The sequence below is a fragment of the Atheta coriaria genome, unplaced genomic scaffold (genome assembly GCF_025399875.1).
Source record: "Atheta coriaria isolate IRGN ID8LTWV9N9 unplaced genomic scaffold, Caltech_Dcor_3.1 hic_scaffold_6_pilon, whole genome shotgun sequence".
In the NCBI taxonomy this organism is placed as follows: Eukaryota; Metazoa; Arthropoda; class Insecta; order Coleoptera; family Staphylinidae; genus Dalotia; species Dalotia coriaria.
In genome coordinates, this window is record NW_027045448.1 from 810916 (window position 1) to 826016 (window position 15101).

At 34.4% G+C, this 15101-nt stretch overlaps 3 protein-coding genes and 3 long non-coding RNA genes across 9 annotated transcripts; 5 read left to right on the forward strand and 1 right to left on the reverse strand.

Moving 5' to 3' along the window:
- The first annotated feature begins 598 nt into the window (after nucleotides 1–598).
- On the forward strand, nucleotides 599–2890 carry LOC135793175 (odorant receptor Or2-like). Of its 2 annotated transcripts, XR_010548549.1 has the most exons (7): nucleotides 599–1227; nucleotides 1287–1816; nucleotides 1874–1978; nucleotides 2033–2138; nucleotides 2196–2354; nucleotides 2408–2545; nucleotides 2725–2890. XR_010548549.1 is itself a non-coding variant. In XM_065304003.1 (6 exons), the coding sequence occupies exons 1-6, from the start codon at nucleotides 910–912 to the stop codon at nucleotides 2480–2482; spliced, it is 1293 nt and encodes a 430-aa protein (XP_065160075.1). In that variant the 5' UTR covers nucleotides 599–909; the 3' UTR covers nucleotides 2483–2625. The 2 variants fall into 2 exon arrangements, 1 of the variants encoding a protein (XP_065160075.1); XM_065304003.1 differs by lacking the exon at nucleotides 2725–2890 and having other exon boundaries at nucleotides 2408–2625.
- Nucleotides 2891–3025: 135 nt separating this feature from the next.
- LOC135793176 (adult-specific cuticular protein ACP-20-like) lies at nucleotides 3026–4049 on the forward strand. Its single transcript, XM_065304004.1, has 2 exons — nucleotides 3026–3438; nucleotides 3512–4049. The coding sequence occupies exons 1-2, from the start codon at nucleotides 3427–3429 to the stop codon at nucleotides 4010–4012; spliced, it is 513 nt and encodes a 170-aa protein (XP_065160076.1). The 5' UTR covers nucleotides 3026–3426; the 3' UTR covers nucleotides 4013–4049.
- A 421-nt stretch (nucleotides 4050–4470) lies between these two features.
- Nucleotides 4471–6333, forward strand: LOC135794011 (uncharacterized). 3 transcript variants are annotated; one of them, XR_010548767.1, is made up of 9 exons: nucleotides 4471–4849; nucleotides 4953–5013; nucleotides 5127–5178; nucleotides 5459–5510; nucleotides 5624–5675; nucleotides 5787–5838; nucleotides 5951–6002; nucleotides 6116–6167; nucleotides 6288–6333. It is a non-coding gene; the product is annotated as an uncharacterized lncRNA (long non-coding RNA). The 3 variants fall into 3 exon arrangements; XR_010548768.1 differs by having other exon boundaries at nucleotides 4471–4797; nucleotides 4880–5013; XR_010548769.1 differs by lacking the exon at nucleotides 4953–5013.
- A 284-nt stretch (nucleotides 6334–6617) lies between these two features.
- LOC135794172 (uncharacterized) lies at nucleotides 6618–7618 on the forward strand. The gene is made up of 5 exons (XR_010548820.1): nucleotides 6618–6657; nucleotides 6771–6822; nucleotides 6936–6987; nucleotides 7101–7152; nucleotides 7266–7618. It is a non-coding gene; the product is annotated as an uncharacterized lncRNA (long non-coding RNA).
- Nucleotides 7619–9376: 1758 nt separating this feature from the next.
- Nucleotides 9377–12723, reverse strand: LOC135794609 (uncharacterized). Its single transcript, XR_010548925.1, has 2 exons — nucleotides 11839–12723; nucleotides 9377–9734 (listed from the first exon to the last, which is right to left on the reverse strand). It is a non-coding gene; the product is annotated as an uncharacterized lncRNA (long non-coding RNA).
- A 1006-nt stretch (nucleotides 12724–13729) lies between these two features.
- Nucleotides 13730–14760, forward strand: ppl (glycine cleavage system H protein, mitochondrial). The gene is made up of 5 exons (XM_065305943.1): nucleotides 13730–13987; nucleotides 14043–14122; nucleotides 14289–14352; nucleotides 14414–14545; nucleotides 14599–14760. The coding sequence occupies exons 1-5, from the start codon at nucleotides 13861–13863 to the stop codon at nucleotides 14694–14696; spliced, it is 501 nt and encodes a 166-aa protein (XP_065162015.1). The 5' UTR covers nucleotides 13730–13860; the 3' UTR covers nucleotides 14697–14760.
- The last annotated feature ends 341 nt before the right edge of the window (nucleotides 14761–15101 follow it).

Genomic DNA, 15101 nt, shown 5'->3' on the forward strand with positions numbered 1-15101 from the left:
TTAGTTTTTAAAGTATTCCAAACTAAATCAGACGTCATATTTCATTAGAAAATTCTAGGCAAATTTTTCAACGTGAGTGATTTTTTTTTGCTAATAAATATGTATTTTTTAGCAGATTTGTGTTGTTTAATTATTTCATTATTTTTTGACTGTATTGTATTTTTCAAAGTGCAATAACAAATGAAAATCATTCATTATCTAAATTTTATTCTGCATGATGTTGTTTGTCTATATAATGCAAATTTGAACAAATTCGTACATGTTTTGTAGGATAATTAGCATGTTATTTATGCACAACATATAGTATCCACTGTATTTGGTGTGCGGTGTAACTATACTATCAGTATTTTTTGTAAACAAAACAGTAAAATTTTGGTCAATTGTGCTTTGTTAAGGTCTTTGGGGTTGTAAAGATTATATTTAATCTGTATTTATTTAAATAAGTATGGTCGTGTATCCTCTATATTTCCAGTCAATTTACAATTACTTATTATTTATGCTTTTTTTAATATCTTTAAGAATATAACTAATTTGTACAAATTTGACGGATGCGCCTAATATTTGAAATAGCGGTATAAATTTTTAAAAACTTAAAAAATCACTGTCTAGAGAGGCTCTTAGTTTATACATGTACATATCTTTTGTTTTAATAACACTAAATATTTTTTTTAACTACTAATTATCTCTCTGAAACTAAAAAAAATAAACCAACATAAATTTGTCCAATTAATTACTGTAACTTCAGTTTTAGAACTTCGGATACGTATCAATTATAAGATACCATATGAAATTTTGCAGTTTCGATTGAATTTTATATTTGCCTTGATTTTAAACACTTAAATATAGTGCAGCATAGTACACATCTATAATTATCAAAACGTACAATTAAGTTGCCCATACGTGTACTGCATGCTTGGCCTAATAATTGCCTATAAATTGTTTCCATTAATTGACAGCCTTTTATTGTTAAGCAGATTTAGCAAGTTAATCTTTCTAAACAATCATAACGAAAAACATATAATGCATTATATGATGAAGATTATGTTGGTGGGGCTCCGCATAAATGGTATGGACCCAACCACACAAAACTGCTTCTTTAAAATACTCATGTTTCTTAATGGGACGTCAGTGGTCACCGTTTTTATAATTAACTTGCTCGAATTACTTCTTAATTGGCATGGTGTTGAGACATTTGGTGATGTGCATTTGATATCTTCTACATCTATAGTAAGATCCAATTACATATTTGAAATAAATACACTATATTTTATTTTTTGGGCCGGTAGCTTGCTGCTAAATGTATTTATATATCAATCAATCAGTCAAAACTTTTAAACTTAATCAATACAGTCGGCAAATTTTGGAAATTTGACAAGTTTGATGTTGATACCGAAACTCGCATAACTGGAATATTAGACCGCGCAATGGCTGCTTTAAAATTTTTTGCGTCAGCTGTAATGGGTACCGCTTTTTCTATGTTGATCAGTGGTCTGTTGAACCGGGAATTAATTTTTCCGGGTTATGATATCTGCAATTTGCAAAGCAGTCCGTGTTATGAGATAAATATGGTTTGGCAAACTTATTTCTGTTATTTTGAGTTGTTCCCCATTGTTATGGGATTTGATGGACTGTTTGTGTGTTTTATCGGATATGCATATTGCAATCTGGAGATGCTAAAAGTTGCCTTAAAGCAAATGACTTTAGTGATTAAAAAGAATCACTTACCTCCAAACTTACGCTATGAGACAGAAGAAGAAAAAAGATTGGTGAAAAGCAATCTGACGGAAATTGTTGAACAACATGCACAAGTTATGCAGTAAGAAAATTATCGATTGTTTGAAATTTAAATAAAAACAAGATTTTTTATTTACAGGTTTATTAAAGAAATTAATAAATTCTATAGTCCTATGATGTTGGTGCATTCTGGATCATCGTTGTTTAGTTTAATATTTTGTTTGTATATGATAACATTGGATGGGTAATATTTTTCCAAAGAAATATATTTGAAATATAAATATTTCTATTTTTGTAGCATTCCACCAAAATTTGAAGTACTAGCAAAATATGCCAGCCTTTTGACCACTGTTTGCTTTCAATATTTAATATTTTGCTATGCAGGCACTATCATTCTTGAACAGGTATACAAATACAACATTTTATAAAATACATTCGTAATTCATACATTTTCATTTTAGAGTAAATCAATGGAACACCATTTTTATGATCTTGATTGGTGGTATAAAACTCAACCAGATTTTCGTCATTCTGTATTGTTGATGATAGCGAGAGCTCAAGCAGCACCAAAACTAAAAATTGGTAACATGGACGATTTAAATTTGGAGAGTTATCTTGCCGTTAGTAACAACATTCAATTTACCATTAAATTCTACTTAATGAATGGTTTTAGGTATTGAGAAATGGTGTGTCTGCTTTTACTCTTATGAGAACAATGTCTAACTCTGACAAGTTGAATGCATTGTGATTTATTCATGTTATCATAGCTAAAGTCACTATTGATACCATGTAGGCGAAATTGTTATTTATGGTGAATATTGTAAAAAAATTACTACTTTTTGCTTGATACATATTCTCTTAACAAACTATACTCTTAGCAAATACAAATCAGCACTTTCTATTTAATTTGAAGCATAGTGTGCAAAACAACCTATAACTCGTAAAAAATTCTTATTTCTGCTTCCACCAACTGATTTTCCACCTTTTTAGATACAAAAAGTGGTACTTTAAACACGCACGGCCCAGGTCTAGGGAGAATTTGCTACGGTACAGCACAAGAGCATATAAAATCCCATACGCCGCCAGTCAAACAAGTCGAAGCAGACGCTGCTGCAGCTCGTGTAATTGAATCATTACAAGTAATTCTCCTGAAAAAAATTAAAAGTTCAATATTTCAAGTTTTCCTCCGATTCACAGAAAAAAGAATTCTTGAAAAAAAAAATAATACATTAAAATAATTACAATTTTGCATAATTTTATATGTATGTACTATTATACCAAGTAAATAATGAAATAATTAGTGCATAACGTCTGTAGTAATTTTAGTAGCAAATATCAAGATGACCTTGAAGAATTAAAATAATTGTACACATTAATCTGCAATCGGCCATTGGAATAAACAATACACAGGAATTTAGTGCAAAATCAATGGTCAATTACGACATTTGTACGTAATGCCCATTGCGTTGACTTGCAAAAAAATTGCTGCGTAATGCGCTAAGTCTATGTAGCAAGAAATTCTTGAGAGTCAAGTACAAGTCCAGTGCACCAAATATAGAACGCAATAATTAATTTACATTAAGTGGTGTGTTTACTTGGAGGTGGAAATTATATCAACTATAAAAGATTCAGATACTGCCCAATAATCATTCACCAATTAAAACGTGAAACATTACGAATCAAAACCTAAACATGTACTTTAAGGTAAAAACTAAGTTTAATATTATTTTTTTATTTCATATAATAATGTATAATATGTTTATTGTAAATTATTTAGATTTGTGCTCTTGCTGCCCTTGTTGGTTGTGCCCTAGCTGCACCCTATGCAACTTCGTATGCTTCTATAAGCCAACACCTTGATCATCATGGCGACTACCATCACGATGACCATCATGATTACTTACCGCACTATGGCTCTGCCTACACGGGTTATGGTTACGGATACGGAAATGGATATGGTTCGGGTTTAGGAGACGATTACAATGAATACTATGGTGGACACCACGAGGGATACTATAATCATCACGATGACCATTATGATGGCTATCATCATCCGCAATATGCCTACAAATACGGTGTTGTGGATCCCCATACTCACGACATTAAATCTCAAGAGGAACATCGTGATGGAGATGTTGTTAAAGGGCATTATAAGCTTGTTCAACCCGATGGTCGTACTCGTATTGTTCACTACACCGCTGATAAGCACAATGGATTCAATGCCGATGTTCAATATTTAGGCCATGCTGCGCATCCATCGTACTACAAATATTATTAACATGTGATTATATAAGAGGCTTTAACGATATGGTATAAAAACGAAAGAAAATGTAATTTTATTAAATAGAAAATTGATATTGATGTAAATAATTATGTACATCTTTAATTTATTTTATTTGGAAATTTAAAACTAGATAGGCTTAAACATAAAATGAAGCAAAAAAATTATACATCATTAAGACGAACACTATTTGGGCTAGTCGTATGGTGATCCACGTTACTTGAGGCATTCGAATTAGATTTTCTCAAAAATAAGCAACATTTTTTTTTGCACGCAAAATTCCATTAAACAAGTTTTCTAGTTGCATTAATTGAGTTTGCCATCCTGCATGCGACTTTGTCTGTTGCAAATAGTGCGCGTTTTATTTCGGCGTGCGCGCAGGATTATCGCGGGTTGTTGTGCACCGTTGCTGATCGTGTTGCCTAGTGTTCCTAGTGCAGTTTTGTGCCGGTCGTTGATAGGGTCAGGCGTGTTTCTCGCGGGTGTTCATCATTTAATTTTGAGTTTGTAATTTGGTAAATCGCGTTTTTTCAATTGTTCATCGACTGCATTTAGCCATTACTGACGTTAGTATTTTATTACAAAGTCGGCAATTTTCTTTGCAATCGTCGCAAGATGACCGCGTTCTATCAACTTGTTTACACTGCATGTTTGCAAGATACAGGTTGCATGCAACGTCTCACAATATTGGTTGTATTATTACTTGCACAACGGATTGGACAATGGACATGGACAATGTTCTGCGGGGAAGCCGAGAAAGTGCTAAGTTTTGGTTGTTTTAGGTGTGTAGCGGGCGAACGAAATTTCCTAAGGCAACATTTCTTTCATCATATTGTAAGTACTGAATTTGCTTATCATTTTCAGATATGATTTGTATGAATAGCTACGGAAAACCAGCAAAAATGTCATTTTTGTGCTTTGATCTGCAAATTTCTAGTGGTTACAGGTGCCTTGCGAGCAAACGAAATATCCTAGGACAGCGATTCTTTCATCAGATTGTCAGTATTAAATTTGTTAATTATTTTCATATATAATTTGTGTGATTAGCACAAGGAAAACCCGCAAAAATGTCATTTTTGTGTTAGATTGTGCTAATTTTTGGTTGTTTTAGGTGTCTAGCGCGCAAACGAAATATCCTAGGGTAGAGATTCTTTCATCAGATTGTAAGTATTAAATTTGTTAATTATTTTCATACATAATTTGTGTGATTAGCACAAGGGAAACTCGCAAAAATGTCATTTTTGTGTTACGATGCGCTAATTTTTTGTGGTTTTTGGTGTGTAGCGGGCAAACGAAATATCCTAGGACAGCAATGCTTTCATCAGATTGTCGATAATACATCTGTTAATCATTTTCACATTCAATTTATGTGATTAGCGCAGGGGAAACTCGCAAAAATGTCATTTTTGTGTTACGATGTGCTAATTTTTTGTGTTGTTTTAGGGGTCTAGCAGGCAAACGAAATATCCCAGGATAGCGAATCTTTCATCAGATTGTAAGTATTAAATTTGTTAACCATTTTCATATATAATTTGTGTGATTAGCACAAGGAAAACCCGCAAAATTGTCATTTTGTGTTACAATATGTCAATTTTTATGTTGTTTTAGGTGTCTAGAGGGCAAACTTAATATCCTAGGATTGCAATTCTTTCTGCAGATTGTAAGTATTAAATTTGATTACCATTTTCATTTATAACTTTTGTGATTAGCATACGGGAAACCTGCAAAAATGTCATATTGTGTTACAATGTGCTAATTTTTGTTGTTTTAGATGTCTTGAGGGTAAACAAAATATTCTAGGACAGCGATTCTTCCATCAGATTGCAAGTATTAAATTAGTTAACCATTTTCATATATAATTTGTGTGATTAGCACAAGGGAAACCCGCAAAAATTTAATATTTGTGTTACGATGTGCTAATTTTTATTGTTTTAGGTGTCTAGCGGGCAAACGAAATATCCTAGGATAGCGAATCTTTCATCAGATTGTAAGTATTAAATTTGATTATCATTTTCATTTATAAATTTTGTGATTAGCATACGGAAAACCCGCATAAATGTCATTTTGTGTTAAGATATGCTATTTTTTGTGTTGTTTTAGGTGTCTAGCGGGCAAATGAAATATCGTAGGATAGCGGTTCTTTGATCAGATTGTAAGTATTAAATTTGTTAACCATTTTCATATATAATTCGTGTGATTAGCACAAGAGAAACCCGCACAACTGTCATTTTTGTGTTACAATGTGCTAATTTTTGGTTGTTTGGATGTTTAGCGGGCAAACGATATATCCTAGGATAGCGATTCTTCCATCAGATTGTAAGTATTAAATTTATTTACTATTTTCATTTATAACTTTTGTGATTAGCACAAGGAAAATCCGCAAAAATGTCATTTTTGTGTTACAATATGTTAATTTTTATGTTGTTTTAGGTGTCTAGGGGCAAACTTAATATTCTGGGATTGCGATTCTCTCTGCAGATTGTAAGTATTAAAATTGATTACCATTTTCATTTATAACTTTTGTGATTAGTATACGGGAAACCCGCAAAATGTCATATTTGTGTTTCAATATGCTATTTTTTTGTTTTAGGGGTCTAGCAGGCAAACGAAATATCCCAGGATAGCGAATCTTTCATCAGATTGTAAGTATTAAATTTGTTAACCATTTTCATATATAATTTGTGTGATTAGCACATGTGATACCCGCAAAAATGTCATATTTGTGTTACAATGTGCTAATTTTTTGTTGTTTTAGATGTCTTGAGGGTAAACGAAATATCCTAGGATGGCAATTCATTCAACAGATTGTAAGTATTAAATTTGTTAACGATTTTCATATATAATTTATGTGACTAGCGCAAAGGAAACCTGCAAAAATGTCATTTTTGTATTACGATGTGCTAATTTCTTGTTGTTTTAGGTGTCTAGCGGTTAAATGAAATATCCTAGGACAGCGGTTCTTTGATCTGATTGTAAGTATTAAATTTGTTAACCATTTTCATATATAATTTGTGTGATTAGCACAAGGGGAAACCTGCAAAAATATAATTTTGTGTTACGATGTGCTAATTTTATGTTGTTTTAGGTGTCTAGCGGGCAAACGAATTATCCTAGGATAGCGATTCTTTCATCAGATTGTAAGTATTAAATTTGTTAACCATTTTCATATATAATTTGTGTGATTAGCACAAGGGAAACCTGCAAAAATGTAATTTTTGTGTTACGGTGAGCTATTTTTTTGTTGTTTTAGGTGTCTAGCAGGCAACGAATTATCCTAGGATAGCGATTTTTTCATCAAATTGTAAGTATTAAATTTGTTAACTATTTTCATATATAATTTGTGTAATTAGCACAAGGGAAACCCGCAAAAATGTCATTTTTGTATTTGCATGTGCTAATTTCTTGTTGTTTTAGGTGTCTAGCGGGCAAACAAAATATCCTAAGATATTCATAAGTAATTAGTGTGATTAGCACACGAGATACTCGTGAAACTCTCATTTTTGTGTATCGATGTACTAATTTTTGGTTGTTTTAGGTGTCTTGCAGGCAATCCAAATGTCCAAGGACAACGATTTTTTCATCAGCTTGTAAATATTGAATTTGTTTATCATTTTCGTAAGTAATTATCATTCTTTATACAATGGAAAATGAATTAAATTAGTTATTTTAAATATAAGCAGGCGCATTGCTGATTTCAGAGTTATTTCATAGTCCCAAAACTAGATGGCGCTAGTGGGCCCTGTTTAACTATGTTTTGTTCTATCACATATAGATTGCACTAGTGTCCGCTATCTATTTTGTTTTGTGCCGCCACGGCCAGATGGCGCTTCCATCGATTTGGTTTAAATTCATACTTAATTTTTGTTGTTGTTTTTAGCACTCGTGTTTGAAATGCGTATAAGTGATATATAAATGTTGTTGTTTTTAAAAAGCGGAGATAAAGAACAACATTTATACCTGAAACGAATAGGGTTTGATAAGTGAGCGTTGTGGCTCAGGTGGCATGTGCATATTCTAGCATGCTGGAGGTTCCTGGATCGAATCTCAGTTGTAGGAGACAATTTTATTAAATAATAGAAAATTTACGAAATGTGGGTTGCATACCACAAAAATTCAAGATTCAAATGTTAGAAGAAACTTGAAAAGCAGAGTACGACGAAGTAACAGTAAGAATAAGTAGAAGAGAGTGGAGGAGTAAGGAAGAAAAGTAACTAAAGAGAGCAGCAGAAATAGAAGAAATAAGAAGAGAAGAAAAACAGAATACAGGAAGGAAAGAGAAGAGAAGAGAGGTGACAGAATTTTTAAATTTTTTGGCGGCGTGTCGTTATAAGACAGTCTTACTGCCCACTGCTTCTATGCGTCCGTTGCTCCCGGCCCATCCTACAGCTACGATGTCTCTACGCTTCATCCCAGGAATTATCAGGCATATCAACAATTTTTATGGTGGGGGATCACCCCCAGAGAGAGGGAATTCCTTATAAAGACAATCCTTTAAGGTCTTGTAAAAATATTTCTAAGTTTTAAGTCGCCTCAAGAGAGGAGACACTTAAAAATATTCTTACAAGTTCTGACCTGTACCTGAAATGAGAGAAGGAGTACGCAAATCATACAGGAGACCTTAACCATTTTTATAGTGGGAATCATCCCCTGAGAGAGGGAACTCTTCCTGAAATGATAGAAGGGATACACAAATCAAAGAAGTCAATATATTTTACTGTTTCTTTTATAACAATAGAATTCAATATTAAAAATATTTTTACAAGTTCTGACCTGGACCTGAAATGATAGAATGGGTGCACAAATGATGTTAGTCATAACCTCCTTTAATAATTCTTTATTTACAAATTCAATACAAGCATGTAAAATACATAGAAAATTCAAGTCGCCATTTTGGAACAAGTCTTACGACCTGCATAATCGCACACATATAGACAAATACCAAATTATAAACACTAACACATAGGTACCAAAATATAGCAATTTATCACGGACAACTAATATACAGAGTGTTACAAAAAGAAAATCTAAAGTTTAAGAATGAAAACATTCGAAAGCAAAAAATTGGTCAAGGATTGATTGGGAATCAAAGAAAACAAATATACAGGGTGTTACCAAAAGAAAATGACAATATTTAAAAAGAAAATTCCCAGATCAAGCAAAAAATATCAGGAATTAACAAGGTTGATCAACTCTTGGTAAGGGAGCAGGAAAATGTAATATATAGGGTGACATAAGAAGAAAATCTCTACATATAACAATAAAACTCAAAATTCTCGAAGGAGAACATCAGTCAAATAAAAATGTTACAATTTTCACAATGGATATCGAAGGAAAATGCAAGAGAAGGCAACACAACAACAATGCCACTAAAAGATTATATTTGCGACGCAATCTCCCGACAAAGTGCCGGCCGACGGCACGCACACGCGAAAGAAAATATTGAAATCGCGTATTACATACATTTTACGGACAGTAATTGTCAAACTACTAGACATATCAACGCGATTGCAGAATAAAGATTGCAAAACAACAGAAAAATGTGAGATGAATAAAGATAGTAAAACCAACTTTCTGCAGCGAGGTCAAAAATGTATCCGACGGCACGCGACAATTTTGAACTATAACGATACTTTCACTACACGCGATTAAAAAGCAAAATGTAATAATGATGTAATAATATTTACAAACTTACCCCTGCATCGGGTAATCTAGGAATTCGCTGAAACAAAACAAAATATATAATACTCTGCGTACTAATAAAGTCCGTCCTGTCAGATAATAGACTTGCAATACAAGCAATATTTCGGATATAACAGTTACATTCTGACGAGGACACTCGATGATTATATGTTCTGGTAATTGACAGAAATATAAATAATTTCAATTCATATTCTCAGCATCGATCGAGCTGCTAATAATAACTTATAATAAGTGACGCTGCTTTGCAACGCGCGCCATAAGTAGTCGCGAAGAATGCTGACTCTACAACTTAGAAGATAAGGCGAGATGCGCATAATATAATTGTGTGTACAATCCGCGCTACGAACGCCGCACATCACTCGCGCACAATCGAAGGAGCATTTAGAAACAGCACGTAATAACGCGACGAAAAATTAAGGAACTCAAAATATTGTAAAGAAAATGTGTGTCCAGATCACCTGACGACAAAAATGAGATTAACGTGGTACGCACGCCAACCGCGTGGCGACCGCACGAAACAGCAGGAGAAAAAGAAACATGTTTGTTTGTAAACACTGATACTTTCAGTGTAGTATTGCAGAACATGAGAAGAATTGTACTCGTACTATGCATGGAACTACTAATTCATATTAAATTCTTAATCGGATTCTGATAGATAATTTAATTCTAGACATACTCCCTGACTCTCTTCTGGCGTAGAGAAACCAAATAATAGTCAATTTGTTTACGAGATACAGAATGTTTTCCACACTATGTTTCCAAATTTTTCTAAAATTGCTCATTTTTGAAAGGCATTATAGGGCACTTCCAGAAGAGTTGGAAAGTTGGAGGGTATACATCGTGTGGAGGAACTCTCTAACTGTATTCTGGCGTGGAGAAACTCTAAGAAAGTCAATTAGTTCACTAGATACCAAGTGTTTTCCACACCATGTTTTCAACTCTTCCCAAAATTGTTCATTTTTGAAGGGCATTTAGGGGCACTTCCAAAAAGGCTGGTTGGTAAGAGGGGTATGGATCTTGTAGAGGAACTCTCCCGCTCTAACACGACGGTAAAAAAAACGGTAAAAAGTGAAACAATTTACGAGATTCTGGGCGTTTTCCACACCATGTTTTTAAAACGCTTCTTGAAACGGCTACACTTTAATTGATATTAAAAATATTGATATACCTATACAACTATCGAAAAGAAAAAAAATGTATCTGCAGACACGCGAGTGAAGAACGCGGATCACCCACCGTACCAGCTGACAATCGGCCCGAAACTGCTAGCAGACCGCTAAAATATCCTCTCTCCCGCTCCCCACGGCCAGTTTGGTGAAGGTCGTGCGGATATAGACCGGATAATACGTAGTACCGTAATCTAGTCTTCAATGCAATAAAAACTATAAACAAAACATATACAGTAACTACTATAAACAAATACTATACTACAATAAACAAATACAGTTGAATCTCGGTAATCCGACAATCACTTTGCAGGGCAGTGTCGGATTATAGAGGACTGCCTAAGACCCCTGCAGTCCGGAAGCTTTTACAAAACCTTGTACTTGATTACCTTGGTTACCTTGTAATCCTACAAATTACAGATCCAATAAGATTCTATATGTACTCTGAAGTACAAACATATGGCATATGACCATGTCAGATTACAAGGGGTACCGGATTAGACAGGGGCCGAATTACCGCAACTCCACTGTATTTCTGACATTCTGATTGTATCAAGGTACGCGCCGTACTCTTAAGCGGCCCCTTCTACCACCCCCGCGCCCCACAAATATTACCAAACAAGGTAACCTACCTAACCACCTATTCTATTTCTACACTTATAGTTTCGTATAGCCGTACGCATAGTCGTGTGCGCGCGGAGAAGCAAGTTCATGATCCGAACTTTGAACGAGCGCCTGCGCATTCCGCAAGTCTGACAAAAGGAGTTATTCCCAAAATTTCGCAGGAGGTGTATCGTTTAAAACCATTCTTGAGCTACTTGAAACCGAAAAAAAAATTATTATATCACGAAGGGTTCCCGAGATATAACCCGTTTTCCACCGAAAGTTTTGAAAAAAGCGAAAAAGGGCCAACTTTCGCGGGTATTTCGAGGTACCTAGTGTACCCTAGTTACTTACACAAGGGTAATGATGAATAAATCTACATGGGGCCATCCTATATCCGTTTCATTTGCGACCGACACCAAACCTTGTAACTTGCATAAGTGTGCACACGAAACGCAATCAAATAGTTACCACTTTTGAACAATTATGTACATAAAAATAATAAATAGCATTACTAAAGAATGTATTTACAATGAAATAGGCGATTGATAATTAATCGAATATAATGCAAATTTAGAAAGCAGAAGTCCGAACAAACAAACGAGACGGTCAAAACACGTCTCGATCACCCGACGACCGGCACGAAACTGCCTGCAAACCCCATCGATAGCGCCTGCCGTAGCCTAGCAAGCAACTACGCGACAGTTTGCGATAAGAAAGTAAGAGATGTGCAAAACAAGCGCGTCGATGGCCTTGTGCGCAAATCGCAATAGGCACGATACCTGCGATCTAAACTAAACTAGAAGAAGCTGTATCCGGTGTGAAGGGATTTCAACGACGGCACTCGGGAATTGTGTACAAAACAAACACAATTCTCGTGCCGAATGCCCACGTTTGCTGATAAATATAAAAATAATCAATACAATTCCATTTTATGATTTTTAGTTCAAACTAGTGCCATCTCTGAATGATAGCGGTAGGAGTCTCGGAATTTAGATTATTAAAATGAATGAAAGATTACATTAACTATTAACGTGGTGTTGGTGGCACCCACAAAGTGACCAAACTTTAAACACTTGATAATGTTGTTTGGGCTTGTTTATCTGAAAATCATTAATTGATAAGGTCAATTGATTAATAAATGGATACAAATACATAAATTAATGTTTAATTTGCATTAACAAAACCTAACATTAAAAAATGCTTGATATTAATTTTCGTTGATAAGTAATAAAACGTTTTGTGGAGTTTTTATATTTTGTTACTTGTCTAATGATTTGATCTAATGATAATGCATTATTAAAAGTTCAGATTTTTTCAAACAAAAAACATTACAATGAAGACTCGCTTTGTAATAAACTTCGTATAACCACAATATTTATAGGTACAATTGGGTAGGTTTTTATTCATTTCCTTGATATTGCGTTACCGCTCTGTGTAACGACGAAAAATATTTTCCTTTCTTACCATTCTGACCCCTCGTTACGGACATTTATTTAATAACTGTAATCAATTTAAGCATTCGGGTAGCATACCCCAAACCGGACTTTTTTCGTCATTGAGCTTAAATTCACTTTGACCAAATCAAATTTATTGGTTAATGTGTTCATGGCACATCTTCAACTTACATTTTCAAAGACTTCATAGATTGTGTACACATAACCGGGAAAATGTAGTATAAATAAGTATAAATTTTCAAATCTCAATTACCGACGTTCACAGTCATTATACGTTGAATTAGTTTAATTTTACGATTCCCATTAAAACAGCACGCGCCTAAATGCTGAAAGAACTATTGACGACCCAATAATCTAATAATTAAAACTGATATTGAAAATGTAATAAAACGCTATCGTCACGCGGCAAATGATGTTTCGTTATCACAAGACACGCAAAACGTGAACTGTTGCGTGAGCTCGACACAAGTAGACTTGATATTGTTTAATTATTGGGTCATTATAACGTCTACTATTCGCAAACTGTTGACGGGGGGTGCTTTTGCCCGGATAACCCTTTGATCCCAAAGATACATTTCATACAGTACCGGGTTAATATAAAAATAGCAGCAAAATTATTCACATGACTCCAATTTAAAAACAAATAGAATCTACTAATTTACGTAAAAAAATACCATGTCAAATTTGACAATATCAAAAATATCAGAAAAAGTGGGCGTAGATCTGTGTATTGCATCATTATTTATTAAAATTGTTGCTTATACGTGAGACGCCACTGACTCTGGGCCAACATTAGGACATAGCCTGCAATCTAGAGTCCCGTTTTACGATCGGAGCGAAACGTTACGCTTCAACATATAAAATTCAAAACATCACCAAACGACATTCTTTTCATACAGACCCTGTGATCAACGTCGACATGGCACTACCAAGGATCGTTCTCCGTGCAAACAAATTAATCAACCAAACGGTTTTCTCTCAAATAGCGAACGTAAACAAATGTGAAACATTAAGGTTAATCAGCACCGCACGACTGCTATGTGCAGGTAAGACATGGTGTTCCAATAAGTAAATTTGCGAAATGTTACTATGACATTTTAGAACGGCGTTACACCGACAAGCATGAATGGATTGAAGTGGATGGAAATGTTGGAATCGTGGGCATTTCACAATACGCACAGGTGCGTTTTTATTCTCTTCTCAATTTTCCACAAACGCAAACCATCAGAAATTATCAAAAATATTTCGTTGACCGCATGGAATAAAACAACAGCTTATATAATCCATACTCATTAATGTACAGAAATCTGTATTTTGCTGTGTATAACGCTGCCATCTGCTTTACAGGAAGCTTTAGGCGACGTTGTGTACGCGCAGCTACCAGAGGCCGCTACTGAACTCAACCGAGGAGGTATGATTAGAAATTTAATTGTGTTTAAAAGTTAATAATCATTGCTCCTTTATTTCTATAGATGAATGTGGAGCGTTGGAAAGTGTGAAAGCCGCCAGTGAAATTTACAGCCCGGTATCCGGCAAAGTCATGGCCAAAAATAAAGACGTTGAAGACACACCGGCGCTAATCAACAATTCATGCTATGAAAAAGGTGATACTGCGATAGAATTTTCATTGCACGATCAACAAAATTGCGTGTTTTAGGATGGCTGTACAAAATAGAACTAAAAGATGCTGCCGAGGTGAAAAATTTGATGACCGAGGAGAAGTACAAGGAATTTTTGAAAACCGCTGATCATTAATGTGTGTGCCATCGTATAGTGTAGAATGATAAAAACATTAATATATAAGGTTTATAAATTCAAATTATAACTTTAATATGAACCTCTCTAACTTGTATTACAAGCAGCATATCCTATTCTTGCTATGAAGATAGATAATTCTATTTTGAAAGCATAATCTGATAAGTGACGTTTACACCGAAAATAGCACTATGCGTAATAGTTTAATGTTCTAGTGACATGACGTTTTATAATGTTATTAAAGTAACTTTAATTGCAGAGATACCGTTATCTCTGCCACACACCACCTTTAACTTTTTTTTATATTTTGAGATTATGAACGCATCACCTCGAACATTAACGGCTTTATTTTCTTGCTGCACTCTTTTAATCACTATTATCGATATTGGGTGCACGGGCATAAAT